Genomic DNA, 17,773 nt, shown 5'->3' on the forward strand with positions numbered 1-17,773 from the left:
AATATAAACATTATAAACATGCATTTATTAAAAAATATGTAATATTAAATTTACTTTTTTTCAATAAATTGTATTTTAATTTTAAATATTGAAACATGTACAGTAATAATTAATTATTTGTTTTTTTTTAAATATTAAGCAAACCAGCATTTTAAATTGCAAATGTAATATAACATGTTAAACTGGGCGTCACCGTTTTCGACCAAAATGTACCCTTCCCTTTTCGGCCAAAACTTACCGTTTACTTTTCTGCCACTGTTCCTCTTCGGCCAGCACAGTTTTATTTAAAATTTATAATTTTAACAACCGAACATATTATTTAACATATCATTACATTTATTAAATTAAAAATTAATTTTTGTTTGACAAATTTTATTATTTTTGTAGTCCTCACTCTTCAATGTATAAGTTTAATTTCATTCATAGTTGGTTTTTTGGAAGTAAACCAGCGTTAACATACTCCGCCCATAATGAGCTGGGTTGCTGTACTTATAAATGAAGTCCAAAGGAAATAAACATAAAAATTAAAAGTATCGACATTTTAAAAACACCTCGTGATACAAAAAAAAAATATGGAACGGCAACAACGAAATGAAGCTTATATTGAAGACTATCAATAAGTATCAACCATTACCTTTTGAGGTCCTAAAAATACTTAATTTTCAGCTTTGGGAGTGGTTTCTGATAGAAATTTGGACCTATATTACTATTACTATAGTACTTTTACTTAAGAGTAAAAATTTCGAAACTAATGAAAATACTAAAAATTCATTTTGTTATAAATTAAAAAAATTTTTTCGTAAAAATATAAAAAAATGATGTACCTATGTCTTATATATTATGAATTTTACTATACACAATGCAATGTTCATAATATATTATTGATTTATTTTAAGGTAGGTACCTACTTATTATCTATTTATGTTATGAACCTCTTCACACTGCATGTTTTATGGTATTTACATTATTACAGTACGGTCAAGGTGTTATTAAATCAAAATTCAAAAGTTAATAACAATTATATTTAAATATATAATATAACAGTAATCGTGTAAATGTGTTATATACTAACCTATTATGCTAATAATATAATAAACACAATATTTGTTAAAAAAAAAAACCAACTGTAGTTGGTTAAAATTAAGTCAATATCTACCATACCTAATATTAATAGAAGGATAAAAAAATGAATAGCTATTATATCATTATATTAAAAAACATATAAAATATATTTTTAAGTATAAATATATTTATGATTTATATGTAGACTGTTCCGATTAGAATCGTTTTTCGTATGCAATAATAAATCATTGAATTCAAATTTAGCACATCCGTTAGTGGTTAGTGACTCATTTGACACATCATTATGTGTAGCAAAGTATGCACTAGGCACCAGTGCACCACTTAACACTTTCCTACCTTATTTTCTAATATTATTTGTTATTCATTTCTTTATTTACAACATATCAGTAGAATCAATTATGTAGTATCATTAGCTAATAGCATAAATATTAAGAGTGAATTGTCCTATTATCAAAATTAAAGTTAAGAACATACCTAATCTGTGTTTATAAGAGTTAGCTTTTATCGATATTTTAATTTTTAAACTATGTACAAGCATTTTTAACAAGTAATATGTAATAGATACTCAAATAGTCAAATCTTGCTTAAAAATGAAAAAATCAAAAGAATCTAACTTTTAAACACAGATTATGTCTTTAACTTTAAATTTGATACTAGGTTAATTCACTCTAATATTTAAGCTAAAACACTTAATTGATTCTATACTGTAGGTACGCAAATTTTGCTGTGTTGTATGTTTGTATAAGATGGAGACATCACACGTAGGTTTACGTGTGTCAACCAACAATGACATCACTCACGGTTAATTTTTATTGTATTTATACTTTTTTACCAATAAAATGAGTGCATGCGTATGCTGAGGGGGAGGGGTAAAGAAAGCCAAGACATCGTTTTCGTTTGAGACGTCTGGGCAGTGGGCAAGTTTCCAGGAATGGAAAATACTGAGATTTTTAATTACATAGTGGGTTAATGTTATAGGTAAGACGGTTGAGTAAGTGTTGGTAATGTAGACACCTACCTATTCTATGTTTTGAAACGTTTGGATTTTTTTGGCTTATTTATTTTGTATTCCCCTATTATTGAACTAAGCTAGCATAAATAAGACTGATTTAATTAGGGATTTGGTATAGCTAAACATTTTAGAGTTGATATTAGTGTTTTTATTATTATTAATAAATATTTTGAGTAGACGTAATTGGTAATATAGATTGAGTCATTTAGATTTAATATGCTGGATTCAGATTAGTGTACGGTCTAAGATTAGTCCAAAATATTTAATTGTTTGTTTAAGAGTAAATGTGGTAGCCGGTAGCCGGTAGGTATGGATAGATTTAGATTGATTTATTTTTAGCATCCATTTTATGTACTGATATTCGATGAGAGTAAGGTAATTTTAAAAGTGAAGAGAAGAGAAGCGATGATAATGAGGTCGAGATTTATGGAAATTATATTGCATATAATGTCTTGTCAACAGCCTAATCAATTCAGTAGGTAATTGACGACCAGCGGGTGTGGTGTCGATGTGGTGAGTTGATCAAAGGATATTATATAGAGTAGGGATGGCCGGATGGGCAACTCATCAATACTACCATGAAACCACTTTAACTGATTTCTCCTATAAATCGGAATTTATAGGTAATTAGTCTACTATAATTTAACAGTAAATTAACAAGTAAATCGTATATAGCTGTACATGTAGGGAAGGGTCGAAAGTAAAAAATCCACCATACCTACTTAGCTAAAAACAATTGAGAAAAAAAATCAAGAAAAACGGGAGTTGTAGGTAAAATTAGTTATAATAGGAGTTGTAGGTTCATAGGTAATACATGAGCTCGATTTTGTTTTTTTTTTAGTTAAAAAATGAATAACTGTATAGATTTGAAGTTTTTATCAAATATTTATACATGCATTTTTTTTAAATATTTGGGCTCTATTTTTGCTCTTTATGGATATTGGATATACTCGAAATTGTTTACTTTTTAAGTATTTTTTTTTTTTTTTTTTGTGAGCGAGAATCCTTGAAAATTGAATACAAGCCGGGCTTAAAGTGGGGAAAAAATTCCAGGGTAACTAATGTCTTCATAAAGTTTTAAGCATTCCATATATAATTTTATATATTATGTCTAATGTAATATAAAATATAAATATGTAATATATAAATCAGCGGTTTTAAACCTTTTTAACAATGCGACACACTTCATCTCCTACAAAATTTTCGTGGCACACCAATCCATATAATACGTGAAGCATATTTTATACATATTATATATACATAATATATAGGTACATTGTATTGCAGTACACTTCCTACACTTCAAGGGCAATCGCGGCACATCGGTTGAAATCCATTGATATAACCAGAGATGGTGAAACATACTCATCTCACTTTTATTCCTGAATAATATTGTATAAAAAATTTAAATCACAAATAATACTATATTTTTAAGAAAAACCATTTTTTTTATACAAATTTAATATTTTAAAAGAGAATATTATTTCTCATAATATTAAGTTGTGAGTATTAGTTGTCTTTTAAGAAAACTAAAGAAATCAACCAGATAAAAAATATTTATATCATAAAAATGTAGTGTTTTTACTTTTTAGTACCTACTTTAAATTGTAAAATAAAAATTCAAATTATACGCATGGCAGGGTGAACCATACATTCACACTTTGACTTTACATTATTTAATAAAGAGCTATTAGAAAATTAAAACAATCATAATATTTAATAGGAACATAAATTGTATTTTCTTTAATAAATGTTTACTTTAACAAATAACATTAATTCGTAAAAAATTAAAATTTATGATTTAATCTCAAGGGAATCTAAGTTATATTTTCTAATGTTTGAATATAATTGAAGCATTCTCATGTACCTTACAAATAATTTGTTAAAGGGGGACGCTTTTTAACCACCATTAGAGGTAAGGGGACTGAGTCCCCCTGCTTCCCCCTCACTTTAACGCCACAATACAAGGTTCCACATAAGTTTTTCTTACAGTAAATAAAAACTAAGAAAAAATAAATACATCATTAAATGGTATATATCATAAATTCATAACATAGCTGATACGTGACTCCCTAATCAAAGTCAATACCCCCCTCTAACTACCATCTCAGGGGCCACTACTGATTACTGAATATTATGTAAATTCTAATATATATATATTTCTTTAAATAATTTTATTTAATATTAATATTATTGTTTTATTGAACATTTAGATAAGCAGGTCATGAGTCATGACACCAATGCTGTTTTAATCTTTTTTTTTTGGTTGACTAGAAGTTACTGATGAGCGTTGAGTGATAATAGTACATTAGAATAGAAAAACAGTCGGTTATTGAAGTACTTGTTGAAGAGTTTAGTTAATGACAATGAGCATTTTTAAATCATGGTAAAAGGGGAGTTATTTAAGACTTAAAATAAAGCTTTTGAGATTATAGGAGTTAGGTAAGATATTTGTATTATTTACTATAAGTAAGATACAATTTAATCAGTTTTTTGAATACTTTTGAGAGAATTGGTTTATAATAAGGAGACTGATTTAGCTAAACGAGGAAAAGTAGTTAATATGTTTTAAGTTTTAAGATAAAGCTTATAATAGAATATTTACATAAAATAAGGAAATAAGATATTCTGATCATAATGTTTAACATTTGAGTAAAGAACATTCTAGTTTTACAAGGTAGATGTTTGATTACTTAGGCAGTACATTTTTGGAGGAAATTTTTCAATAATCAGAATTTATTTCTAAATATCAAAAAAAAAAATAATAACTTTCAAAATTGTATTACAATCAGATAATATAACAATTAATAGGTCTTTTATAAATGATTATTTTAAAAGTATTTTTAGATTATTAAAATGTTTTTACAGTCTTTAAAATTAAGTTATAATAATAAATAATACTTAAATAATTAAATGTAAATTATTATTATATTTATTAAAAATTAATTATTTAGGTAACTTATACCTATAAAATTTAATTAATTTTCAAGTTAATTAACAACAATATTTTACCATAAGAAATTATGTACATATATATTATCATTAGTTTCTTAATACTTTAATAGCACTACTTTTTCTGTTATGTAGTTCAAACTCATAAGTGCTATCAGTTAATACAGGATCTAAATTTGAATCAGGAGTACTCAACGGTAGTCTAGCTCTAATACCAAATGTAGTTGGACGTAATGTTGGATCTGGTGATAACATTAAGCACAACAAATCATACTAAAAAAAACATCAATAATAAATATTTTTAGTTAGTAAATAAATTTTTTTTAATTTAAAAGGTATTCACTTACTTCATTTTTAAACGTTTTCAAAAATTGTGGAGGAAATATATAATTTCTAAGTTGAGTTAATGTTTGGTACCTTTCCATTTCAGTAGTAAAAGGATTGAGCAATTCAAAAAATATAACTCCAAGAGAATATATATCTACTTTATAATTATATGACTTTCCAGATATCTGTAATATTTTTTCAAAAATATTAGGTATTCTTAAATATCTTTTACATTATTTACCTGTTCTGGACTCATATACAATTGTGTACCAACACGATCAGTGTGTTGTTCATTTAACCATTTTTTTTTATTATCAAATAATGTCATCCCTTCGTCAGATTCTATCATTTCAGTAACTAAACCAAAATCACCAATTTTGATTTGGCCATCTAATGAGAAAAATATATTTGAAGGCTAAAATAAAATAAATCATAATAAATTATTAAATTAATAATTACATTACAATATTATACAAATTAAAGTATTTGATTTAAAATAAAAGGTATACTTGATTTAGACCACCATATCAAAATAAAATATTTTTAATTATTACATTAAAATATTTAATTAAATAAAAATTTAAGTCTAAATAAAAATTAACTGGAAATACATAAAAATAAATAGAAATATAAAAATCTTAAATATGGTATGGTGGGTAGTTGAATTAAAATTATTTGGTTAGTTAAATTAATTTTTATTTATTTATTTTTAAAAATATAATTGCTAAATAGTAAAAAATTTCAACAGAAAAATTCCCGAATAAATAAATAAATCTTAAATTGTTATAATCCCCAACTTTGTGTAAAATTATAACCTTATTTGATAGTCAATAAATGTATACATTTAATAAATTAAGCATGTAATATAGTTTTAACTATTATTAATAAAAAGTAACTTAAATCGTTCATACTTTTAAATCTCGATGTATTAATCCTTGCAAGTGAACATATTCAACGGCTAGTATAATTTGACTAAAAATATTTAAAATATACTTCATATCTCTATTTTTAGTATTATCTTTCAACCATTCCCTTAAACTATTTTTATGACAAAGTTGCATTTGTATGTACAAGTAATGTCTTGTTTTTCGTTCACTATGGACATTACTTGTTGTATCACACTCAGATTTATATCTCCGTCGTTTACTACCTTTAGTTAAGTTGTCTGAACTAATATCTAATATGCAATCTTTTTTATTACTGTCAGTTGTTTGACTATCAAAAATAATAAAAGATGAATCACTTTTATCATTATATGATCGTAATGCATGAGGGTTATTTAAAATGTCAGATAATTCTTCACTGCTTTCTGGAAGCGTTATCATTGTTGACAAACTTTTTGCTCGAACATGATGCTTATTTGGACAAAGATTAGTAACTTGTTTTTCACTAGCTGTTATATTACTACTCATGTCCATATCACTAAAAAACAAACATAATATTATAATATAAGAATATTATGATTATGTTAATCAAAATATTAATTTAAAACTATTTAATTAATTTAAAGTATAAACTAGGCTTTTATAGTTTTGTACACATATTTTAGTGGTAGGTATTTTATGTGGTACAAAATAGAAATGAAAAAAACTATCTGATCTAGGTGTTAATAACACTATACAAATACAATGGTTTATTAATTTTCATTAAGAAATTTTGGTTTTCATTAATTTTTGGATCTGTATGCTACAAATACAGAATAGTAGTATGGACTACAATCTAGATTTACTGTTTGACTAATTGATTAGTGTGATTACTATTAAACATTAATGGGTATAATTTTAAGTTTTATGAAAAAAGTACTATTATCCATCAAAAATGCATTAATTGCGTACATACATTAAAAAACAAAAATTGTGAGAAATACTTTTTTGTTTACCAATTTATTTACAAACAGTGGAAAAATGATGTTGATTATTTTTATATTATTTACCCAGAATTTTTTAACCAATCATCATCATGTTTTTCTTGCCAGCCACTAGGAGGTTCTTCAAGCCAAGTATTGAAATACCGAACAATATATTGATGATCCAACTTTGCTAATGCTTTAACTTCACGAAGTACACGATTTCTAGATTCTTCTCTAATATAAACAAATACAGTTATAAAATTTTGTTGATACACATTGTACATACAATATTGAGTATTAAGTATTTGTTATTAAATACTTTAAGTTAAATTTGATAAAGTATTGTATAGTTTATTTAATATTATAGTAATTTACAATTATCTTACTGTGATGGTAAAGGTATCCTTTTAATAGCATAGTGGCAGTCATCTATTTTATTTCGAGCTTCAAATACTATTCCAAAACCTCCTTTCCCTAAACAGTGGATTGGTTCAAAATCTTGTAGATATCGTGATTTAAACTCTACTGTTGGATGTAATTGTTTTTGAACAATACTATTTAATGACAATTCAACACCAGAGTCTTTACCACAATCAACTTTATTTTCAATCAGTTCTACAATTTTTTCATCATCTTCATTTTTTTTCTGATATTAAAAATTACACAATTATTTATTTTAAGTATAAAAAAATCTGTATGTATTTTAAATAAATAGTTATCAAACTTACAGAATGATTGCGGATAAAAGTAATTATTCGAGCTATACGAGATGGAATAAAGATGTTTATCAAAATGGCTGTTATAACACTTATAAATAATACTTCTTTCCACCAATACCATAACGAAACAATAATTATTTCAACTGGCATTTCAAGCCCTTCTTCATATTTAATAATACTTTCTTGGTTGTTTTCAGTTTCATTTTCATTCTCAGTATTAAAACTTTTATATTTTTTTCCATCTGTTATTCTTTTGGTTTTTTTTGGTCCATTAAGATAATAACCATTACCTATGAGAAAAAATGACTTAACTTGCTAAATATAATCAAAATCTAAAAATATTACCATTGATGTACTCTGATGCGTACAGTACTGATATAGCTGTAGTTTTAGATACATCATCAGTAGTTTGTACAGCTGAAGAACTTTTTGAAATGATTTGACCTTTTAAAGTAACAACAATTAAACAGTTAGTACATATTTTCTTTCTAAAAATATTTTATGACTTTTTTTGTTATTTATTATCAGTGATTTAATTTACATTAATATTTCAATATTAACAACGGGAATAATAATTATTTGTTATATTTTCAAATACGAGTATTATTAATTCTTCTAATGATTTAAATTTGTTAAATATGTTGTTATTATTTTAAAATTAGATATTATTAATTACTTAACTTAGTTCTGGATTTTAATTTGAGTTAAAAGAATTTAATGTATAATTAGAAAACAAAATTGTTTTAATAAATTTGAAATACAGTGGATTCTGCCTAATGTGAGCACCGGTTAATATTGGCATCCACTTAATATGGGCAAAATGGTCTGGTCCCAATACCAAATAATTAATACAACTAATTTCGGTTTTTATGGGCAACCGCTTAATGTGAGCAAACAAGGCTGGCCGCGACGTGTCCACATTAAGCGGAATCCACTGTACATATCTAAATTAATTACAATTTAATCAAAATTAAGATAATATTTTTTTTATTGTTTATATTTGTAGAATAAAACTATTATCATTATAGTCATTATACACTAAAGTATTCTTGTCATAAAAAATGTTATTTTGAAATATTTATTTTTGAGTTCAATCAATGTTGATTGTTGATTTTAAACTCACATTTTTTACAAAATACACTATTCTGGCTGCAGTTTTTTAAAGTAGCGACATAGCACTTTATTTATTCAATCTTTGGCCTTTGCTTACAAAACACCTAAATCCATTTGTCTTTGTTAAATTGTCTCCACTCCACAGTACTTAACAAACAATAATCTCAGCAAAAACCTCAATATCCAAACTCTAAACCAGTTGAAAAAAAGTTACAACTCTTCGCTCTACCAAAAAACTCAAAATCATCAAAACCATTTAATCAAACTATTTTCCTCTCACACAAACCCCAACTCAAAAAGGTATCTTAAAATATGACCTAAGGAAGTATGTGAAATTGGCTGCCTAACTTCAAAATTTTTAATTCAAGTTTTCTCAATAATCAGTAAGTTACATGCAAGTATTATTAAGCATACATTGATAATTTGTAAATTAGCCATTTTCAATTATCCACAAAAGTTTAAATCATGGCTAACTTCTGTAAATCTGTAGCCTTTGGTAATTTCCAAGTGTTTGACAAGATCAAAATATTATGTACAATTTGAAAGATATTGTAAGTCAGCCCTCTCTTTTTTATCCCTAAAGTGAAGTTAGCGAAGCTTAAAAAAACTTTTTGAATTTTGATCATACTAAAATGCAGTGCACAATTTGTAAATACTTATAAGCATAAATTCAAATTTTATAAACCCACTTTTAGTTATCCCTTAAAAAAAATTGGCAGTGCTACATGGAGCTTTTTAAACTTTTACCATGTCTTAAACAATATTTATTTATCAATAATTATTGAGGTTTAAGGAATTACTTAGCTGTACAGTGTACGTGGATCGAGACAGGTAGTTATATATAATTTTACAGAGACCACGCTGTGCGTCAGAGCCATCCAGAGCATTCAACTAATAAATAATCATATTATTCTTCTATGACGATATTTTATAATAATTATTGATAAATCATAATACTCGCTTTAGGAAAAAAGATAGCTTAGTCCCAAGGGGGGGGGCTAATGCCACTATAGCCACCCCCTTAAACCCACTATTGTTATCTTAATGGTACTTTATAGTATTATTGCCGCAATAGATAAAACCACGGACTGAGATTTATAATATCTACTATAGGTTAGTCCTGTGTCTAACTACAACCATTAATTAAGTTTTAAAAAATTCTTAATGGGGCTTACTACTTTATTGTAACTATTGTAGATAATATTTTTGTCAGTCTTTCACAGTGCGCATCAGATCGACATCATTATATTGTTATACCATCGTTGTGTCTTGTGTGTTGAAATATTCATAAAATATTGTGTTAATTTTCTTTAAATTGTTCTATTAATACAATTCAATATAGATGAACTTTAAATGGAAAATAAATTTAACAATATTATATTTGATATAATTAATAAAAAACGTAGGTAGCGATAATAACTCATTTATAATTGTAAGGCGAAGTGTAAAACAAAAAATGCACCTGTCGAGTAGTTGTGAAATTATGCAATTCGAAAATATGCCATAGTTTATTATCATATCAAAATAATCAATTATAATGCAAACATTTTAAATATAATTAACATGATTAACTAATATTGTTTGGAATTAACGTAAATTCTTAGTTATTAATGTTATAACCCTTGCAAAATATTTATTATTATGTATTTTTTTCTATTTCTATTTCTATTATGTAATTGCTGGTTAATAACGTTTATTAAATTTAATATAATTTACTGCATTACAACACACACACACACACATATATATATATAAATATTTAAAATTAGAAAATTTAGTTTTAAGTATAATTATAATAAATAGTTATATATTAAATGCAAATTTAAGCAGAATAAAATTAATCAAATAAGTATGTATTAAAAAATGTATATATTAAAAAAATAAAAATCTTATTATTTTAATAAATACATTTTAGAATACAATTATCATTTATCACCTTATTTTATAAAAGCACTTACCAGAAACTGGTATTGGTTTCCAAGGAATTCTAGATTTATCTACTTCATCCTCTTCAAGAAGAAGTGATTGTTGATATGAAGTTGGATTAATTGCAAATATTTTATCACTTTCTTGAATATACAACTGTATAAAGTACAATGAATATATACTAATAAAGTAACAATAGAACTTATATTATGATATTAATTTTAGATTGCACAAGAATGTAATACATTGATTCATAATTGAATATATTAAACTTTAATAAATATATTTGTACAACCTTAAATTAATATCTAAAAATAAATAAAATTAAGAATTTATTTAGTTTATATAAATAATTGTACTTGTTTGTTATGCATCCCAAGATAAACTAAAGGATCTATAGAATTCATGTTATGATCACGTTTAAATAAATCAATTGGTTCCACTTTCCCATGTTCAAATTTCCAGACATTTACAATGGGGGACTTTGACTAAAATTTAAATTTCAAATTAATATATATTAATTAAAAAATATAAATAAAATACTTTGTGAGTCCAAATAACTTCTTGAGGCCTGTCGAATGCAACTGCTGTTATAACTCCTTTAGGAATGTTTATTTTAAAATCAAGTTTGACACTAGGATTTGTAGTATGACAATTATTATTTAAATCCATAATTACTTTTATGTCATGTAACCCAACACTAAAATTCCACCTAAAACATTTCAAAATATTAATTGTTCTAAATACAATTTTACTATAAAACATCATTAATTAAGAATATAAGTTTTGTTTGTAAACCCACAATGTTAATTTGTTGTATTTGTTAACTCATATACATGGTGTCAAACATAAATCTTAAGTAAAATAAATATTTAATGCTTTAGTAGTTTTATTTAGAAATCAATAACTAAATATAATTTATGAATATAGGTATACATACATATTATATGTAAATTTTCTTATCTTTTTATTATATAGCAAATATGATTTTGGGTGAGTGAATATATAAAAATGTTTTTATACCATTAAGTCTTTAAATATTTATGATTGTATCTGAAAAGAAAATTTGTGTACTAAAACATTAATTGTTGTACTATACCAGGAGTCGAGAACTTGTGGCTCTTTAACATGCAACCTGCGGATCTTTGGAAAATTCATCAATATATCGAGACCCGTAAAATATAAATTATATAGTGATTATTTTTTTTAAATTAAAAAATATTATATTTGTATAAACAATAATAATAATAAATTAATTAAATGAGGTTTATCTATATTTTCTAAATTTAAGTCGTATTATTACCTAACCTACTAATTTCTCAATGAAATAATAATACTATCTTTATTCTAATATTCTATAATCTATACTAACAACTAAAACTAAAAAAAAAAAAAAGTGGTTTAAACCTTGTGACATCATGAGCTCTCTGTACATCATGGTTTTGTATTTTTTTGAAAAAATAGCTCTATCTTACGAAAAGGTTCCTGACCCCTGTACTATACAGACTTCATTGCAGGACCGGCGCTACCTTTTGCGAGGCTCTGGGCAAAACTTATTTAACCAATAACCATAGTCACCTATAGCCTATAGGACATAGATGTAATTAAAAGCGTGAGGCTCTTGAATACGCGAGGCCCTGGACAAATGCCCCGCTTTGCCTCTTCATAACGCCGGTCCTGCTTCATTGATACGCAAGAGCTAACAGAAGCAGAGCCAGAAAATTGGTCTGGTGAGCTACCGAAAAAAATTCAGAAATATGGGTCGGTTTAAAGTGTTTGGTAGTATATTTTTATGATAAATTAGTACAAACATTGATAGAAAATATAATTGATTTGAACTATTTCGACCGTATAGTAGCTGTAGCTGTAATCAAACATTAGAAATTCTAAGACTCGGTAGGCTGATATCTTGCCAATCCGGCGCTTAATAGAAGTTAATTTGAAGAGAAAAAAATATTATATTAAGATTTACAATTAGTTTTTAATTACAACTAAAACTCTACCTTTCTATTCCAGTACGAGGGTCTGATGCTCGAACAGTTTGTGTTTGTCTCTGTAAAATTAAAATATTTCCATCTATGCTTGTGAAACTATTACTTGTAATATTATTACACTGAGCCATGTCACATGTATATAATAATTGACCAGTGCTCAAATCAACACCATATGTTCGACTAATCTTTCCGCCTTTAATTTTAAACAAAAGTGTATAGTTAAATTAATTAATTCATTAAACACTCTTAAAAAAACATACCAGATATTAATAGATCATCATTGTATCGAAAAGATGACTTTAATAAAGAATCGACAGTAAATGGTATACGATCAAGATTTTCACCATCAAATTTGTACAAACTTCCACTCAATGATGGAATCATTCGTACCCAATGACCATGGTTTGATAACTTCAAAAAAAAGTGTTATAAATTAATAAAATATTACATTCAGGCATTTACAATTTTCATTGTTTTAGCAGGAATTATTTTAATCTACCTATATGACATAATGCATTACATTGTTCACTATCTAATACTTCATACATTAATGTATACATAATAAATCATTTTAGCTTGTTTATTAGCCCACTTTTTTTTTTTTTTTACCTCTAGTTGGTCAATACTAGAAGATAACAATGCTCCTGGCTCAGTTGAAAATTCCCAAGCCTCTGTTCCACCATCAGCAGTATTTAATGCTGTAAGTTTTCCATCCAAAGTACTTATGAATATAAATCTGTCATGCATAAAACATTTAGATTAATACAAATTATGAACACTTTTTTCATTATTTACTCACTGTTTATTGGCATCATGATTTCCTGGGCAAACTGGTTTGTCACAGAGGACAAACACAGTTTGAACTCCAAAAACTATAAACACTACTTTTAATAAATACTTAATTATGATTAAATTCATTGTTTACGGAATACGTTATAAAACTCAAGAGACATTATTCAAATAATTATAAAACCTAGTCACAGGCTCAGCTTAGTGTGTTTACAAGACACAAATATTATTGATAAAAATCATAATAATAATAACAAAACAAATAATAAATAATATTATGTAGTGATAAATGATAATACCATTTCTATGCTATAACACATTTACAAACATACTATCATCGAGATAAAAAATATTTAGGTAGTAGGAAACACGAATTAAGTATATTATCTTAATTCGTGGTAGGTGGTAACTGGTAGGAACTAGGAAGACATAAGGTACCTACTTAATATTTTTCTACAATATATACAGATTAGAGTGCGACCAAGTTAATACTTAATGTCTAATGACCATTGGCAAGTTAATACGGGACGAAACTAGTTAATTACATTTACGTGCTACTGGAAATCGTTTTAACTTGGTTGCATTATTCTGTCTAATGTCTATTCTCTTTTCTCAATATAGTCTATAGAAAATAGAAAATGATATTCAATAGGACGTATCAAAGTGGATAATATTTACTATTCAGTCATACACGTTCTGAGTATGAATCGTGGCTGTACCTGTATTATACATAGTAGACTATAATATTATTCTTTTTGATCGGAACCCGTAGGTAGATAATCGTTGGGACTTATAAAATAATTTTTTGCACTGTACTTCGATATATTATTATTGCTGAATGCTGATTATTGTTCAGTATTAAACTAAAACATTTCCAAAATATTTAGACTAATTTTAAATTTATTGTATCACTTATTCATTCATATCGATCTATAATTATTATTATTTCTGGTCAGGTGGCACTGCTGGGAGCCTTCCTTCTCTTGTTATTTTTATATGTTACTTATTTACTCTGTCACCACACTTACTCATTATACACTTATGTATAGATTGTAAATATACTTATTTTTAATAATAAAAAAAAAAAAATTATTATTATATACACATAGATTATCTGTGTTATATACCTTATTTATACTATTTTTTTGGCAAAAATTAATTCAACTTATAGTATTCTAGTGGCACATAGTCGTGCGGCCACCTGACCATTTTTTTGGGGTGGTGGGTAGTGCCCACAATGTATTTTAATTTATAAGTTAAAATGGATTAAAAACTCTTTCTGGGTACTCTGCAGGGTACTTACTTATCAGAGATTCAGATGTTATATTAAAATCCAGGTAAAAATGTTGTGGGTTACGGATTTTGCGTTTCAAATCGGGTGTAATTGTTTGTGGGAGATGGTAAACTAACCTATAGTACCATTTTGTTGTAAACTCGGCTCGGAAATTTAAGATGATAAAAATGGTCGGTTGTAAACTCGGCTCGATAATTTTGACCAATAAATAATAATTTAACAATTTTACTTATATTTTTTGTACCGAATCTCAAATTAAATCCAACATTGAAACATTTTATCTACATTTTTACGAATTGTATACCATAAATTATAATACGAAAATGAAAATAATTTTTGGAAGATAATGAGAATCGCTTCCTCGTGGTGACCTCTGGGTAATGCTAAATGGTTCTTAAAAATATTATAAGAAAATTATACCATTATTTTTATTATGGCCGTCTTTACACGTCAATAATTGTTACCTGAAAAACCCCGGGCCGATTATAAAATAGATCTTTTGAATATTTTTTTTCCTCGGGCCGAGTTTTATTACAATCACCCGTTTTTTCTCCGTTGTTCGGTCGATATAATAACAAATTAACAAATGATAATATAATGTATTTACTATTTATGTACACGCAACTATCTGGCTGTGTACAATCGACTGTCTATTGATTGATATTAGGTAACTGTATGCGGTACCCATCATAATTTCGTCATCTTTTTTTTCGTTGTTGGTAAAGTATAGTGTATACTCAATACTGTATCTGTATATTATTATGTAATATATAATAATATATGTATATTATATTATTATGTATATACTTCACTGTGTTGGTAAGGCGCTGTCGCTATGTATGTGGGTTTATTCAGCCGTTACAGGTATGGAATAACCGATTAGGGTAACATTTTCTGCGAGTTACCCGTTTTTACTCCCTGAATGAATAATGTGACGGAATTATAGTAGAAATGTGGAATATATTAAAATTATGAATTATACGTTTTCAAATTATAATAAAAACCATTTTAAATCATTAATGACCAAAAACGTTCGATTATAAATTAGCATATAGTTAACATATTAAAATGCATACATCGCGAGTTTTTGTGTTTGTGACATATATAATTTATAGAAAAAAAAAGTAATAACGATAAAAGATAATACCCTTCCTCCATTTACTATTATTTAAATTCAATTCTTTCTTAATTATAAAACTATACTTAATATGTAAATATTATTATGTAATAACCGGTATACAATATATATATATATAATAGACAAATCATTAAACCAATAATAAATATAACTGTGTATGATATAGTAATATTTTTTTGTAAATATTTAGATTAGACAGACAGCTATTGCAGCTGAACTATTACAATTAAAATGCTATATAATAGTACAAAAACTGAAATAAATAAATTATATTACTCATAAAACGATGTAGTATACATTGTATTACTAAGGATCGCAGACTGGTCAGCTGATCCGCCTGATCCTATATTGCTATATATAATATTTTAAAAAATTCACATACAAGATACTAGACATATTATAATAGTTATTTTACAAATATGTAAGTATAATAATTGGGTACACCGTACACCGTACACCTTATAAAAAATACAATAAATTCCGTGGCGTTTTTACACATAATATAATATGAATGCATTAAAATAATTAAAAAAAATAAACAACAACTTAAAGACTTATACTATGTACCATTGTACCAATAATACAATATAATTTAGTTCAATAAAGAAACCTAGAAATAAAATTACGATTTGCGCTGTCTTACAAATTTCAACATGACAACACTATACTGCATATAATTATATAAAATATCGACAAAACGGGTAATATGTATATTGTATATTATGTTTAATGTATACTGATGGGTGTATGACGTGTATGTTGCCAGCTGACGATAGTCGGTGTCTTGGATTATAAGTGGTGAGCGGCGACACTTTAAGGGACTAAATAAAAGGGGAATCGTAAGTTCCTACACGAGAATAACAGGTAAAGAATTACATACATTCATTCCTACATATATGATGTGTAAGTTCCTACACGGCGTAAAACAGGTACATATGTACAAAAAATATACTTTATTTTATATAAAATTATAAGTTATCGAACTGATGATATTGTATTAAAAAAATTAAAATATTATTAAACATTATATTTTTATACATTTTAATAGTAAAAACAAAATATATGTAACATTTTATATAATATTGTATAATTTATAACTATAAGTTATCAAACTGATGATGTGAAAATAATATCATTTAGAAGAATATAATAGTGTGGAGTAAGTGAAGAAATATTATAAACACATAATGAATAAATTATTATTATATTTAAATTTATGACAGTATTATATAATATAATTGATATTAGATTGATAACTTATATTTTATACATATATAATAATATATACTCAGTGTAGGGACTTACTTTTAAGTAACTACGGTCTACGAGTATTATATAAATTAAAAATACAGTAAATAAGAATACTACTAGACCATAAACGAAGACTTCAATTCGACCTATAAGGCTATAAGCCTATAAAGTATAAGAATCCATAAAGATATTTTTTCTTATTAATAAGACATGCTACATATTATGTATATTACCTATATCTATAAATTATTATTTTGATGTGTGATATTATGTAATCATATAATATAATATGATATAATATTATATAATATAATATCATGCAATAT

General features: G+C 26.0%; 1 protein-coding gene across 1 annotated transcript; it reads right to left on the minus strand.

Annotated features, from left to right (window-relative positions):
• Nucleotides 1-4,661: 4,661 nt before the first annotated feature.
• On the minus strand, nt 4,662-14,007 carry LOC132921335 (eukaryotic translation initiation factor 2-alpha kinase). Its single transcript, XM_060984307.1, has 15 exons — nt 13,775-14,007; nt 13,585-13,711; nt 13,236-13,386; nt 12,985-13,168; nt 11,525-11,693; nt 11,341-11,469; nt 11,014-11,137; nt 8,288-8,386; nt 7,952-8,232; nt 7,610-7,869; nt 7,308-7,457; nt 6,286-6,796; nt 5,616-5,789; nt 5,395-5,559; nt 4,662-5,320 (listed from the first exon to the last, which is right to left on the minus strand). The coding sequence occupies exons 1-15, from the start codon at nt 13,891-13,893 to the stop codon at nt 5,138-5,140; spliced, it is 2,826 nt and encodes a 941-aa protein (XP_060840290.1). The 5' UTR covers nt 13,894-14,007; the 3' UTR covers nt 4,662-5,137.
• Nucleotides 14,008-17,773: the final 3,766 nt, after the last annotated feature.

Source organism: Rhopalosiphum padi, chromosome 2 (genome assembly GCF_020882245.1).
Source record: "Rhopalosiphum padi isolate XX-2018 chromosome 2, ASM2088224v1, whole genome shotgun sequence".
NCBI classification, from domain to species: Eukaryota; Metazoa; Arthropoda; class Insecta; order Hemiptera; family Aphididae; genus Rhopalosiphum; species Rhopalosiphum padi.

Bases quoted from the DNA above. Each gene is read 5' to 3' on its own strand.
- LOC132921335 (XM_060984307.1), bottom strand. From the start codon at position 13,893: ATGAATTTAATCATAATTAAGTATTTATTAAAAGTAGTGTTTATAGTT. The intron at 11,694-12,984 runs GTAGAGTTTTAG...GAAATGTTTTAG, and splicing joins CCTCGTACTGGAATAGAAAG to GTGGAATTTTAGTGTTGGGT. The intron at 5,321-5,394 runs GTAAGTGAATAC...TGTTTTTTTTAG, and splicing joins TGAAAACGTTTAAAAATGAA to TATGATTTGTTGTGCTTAAT.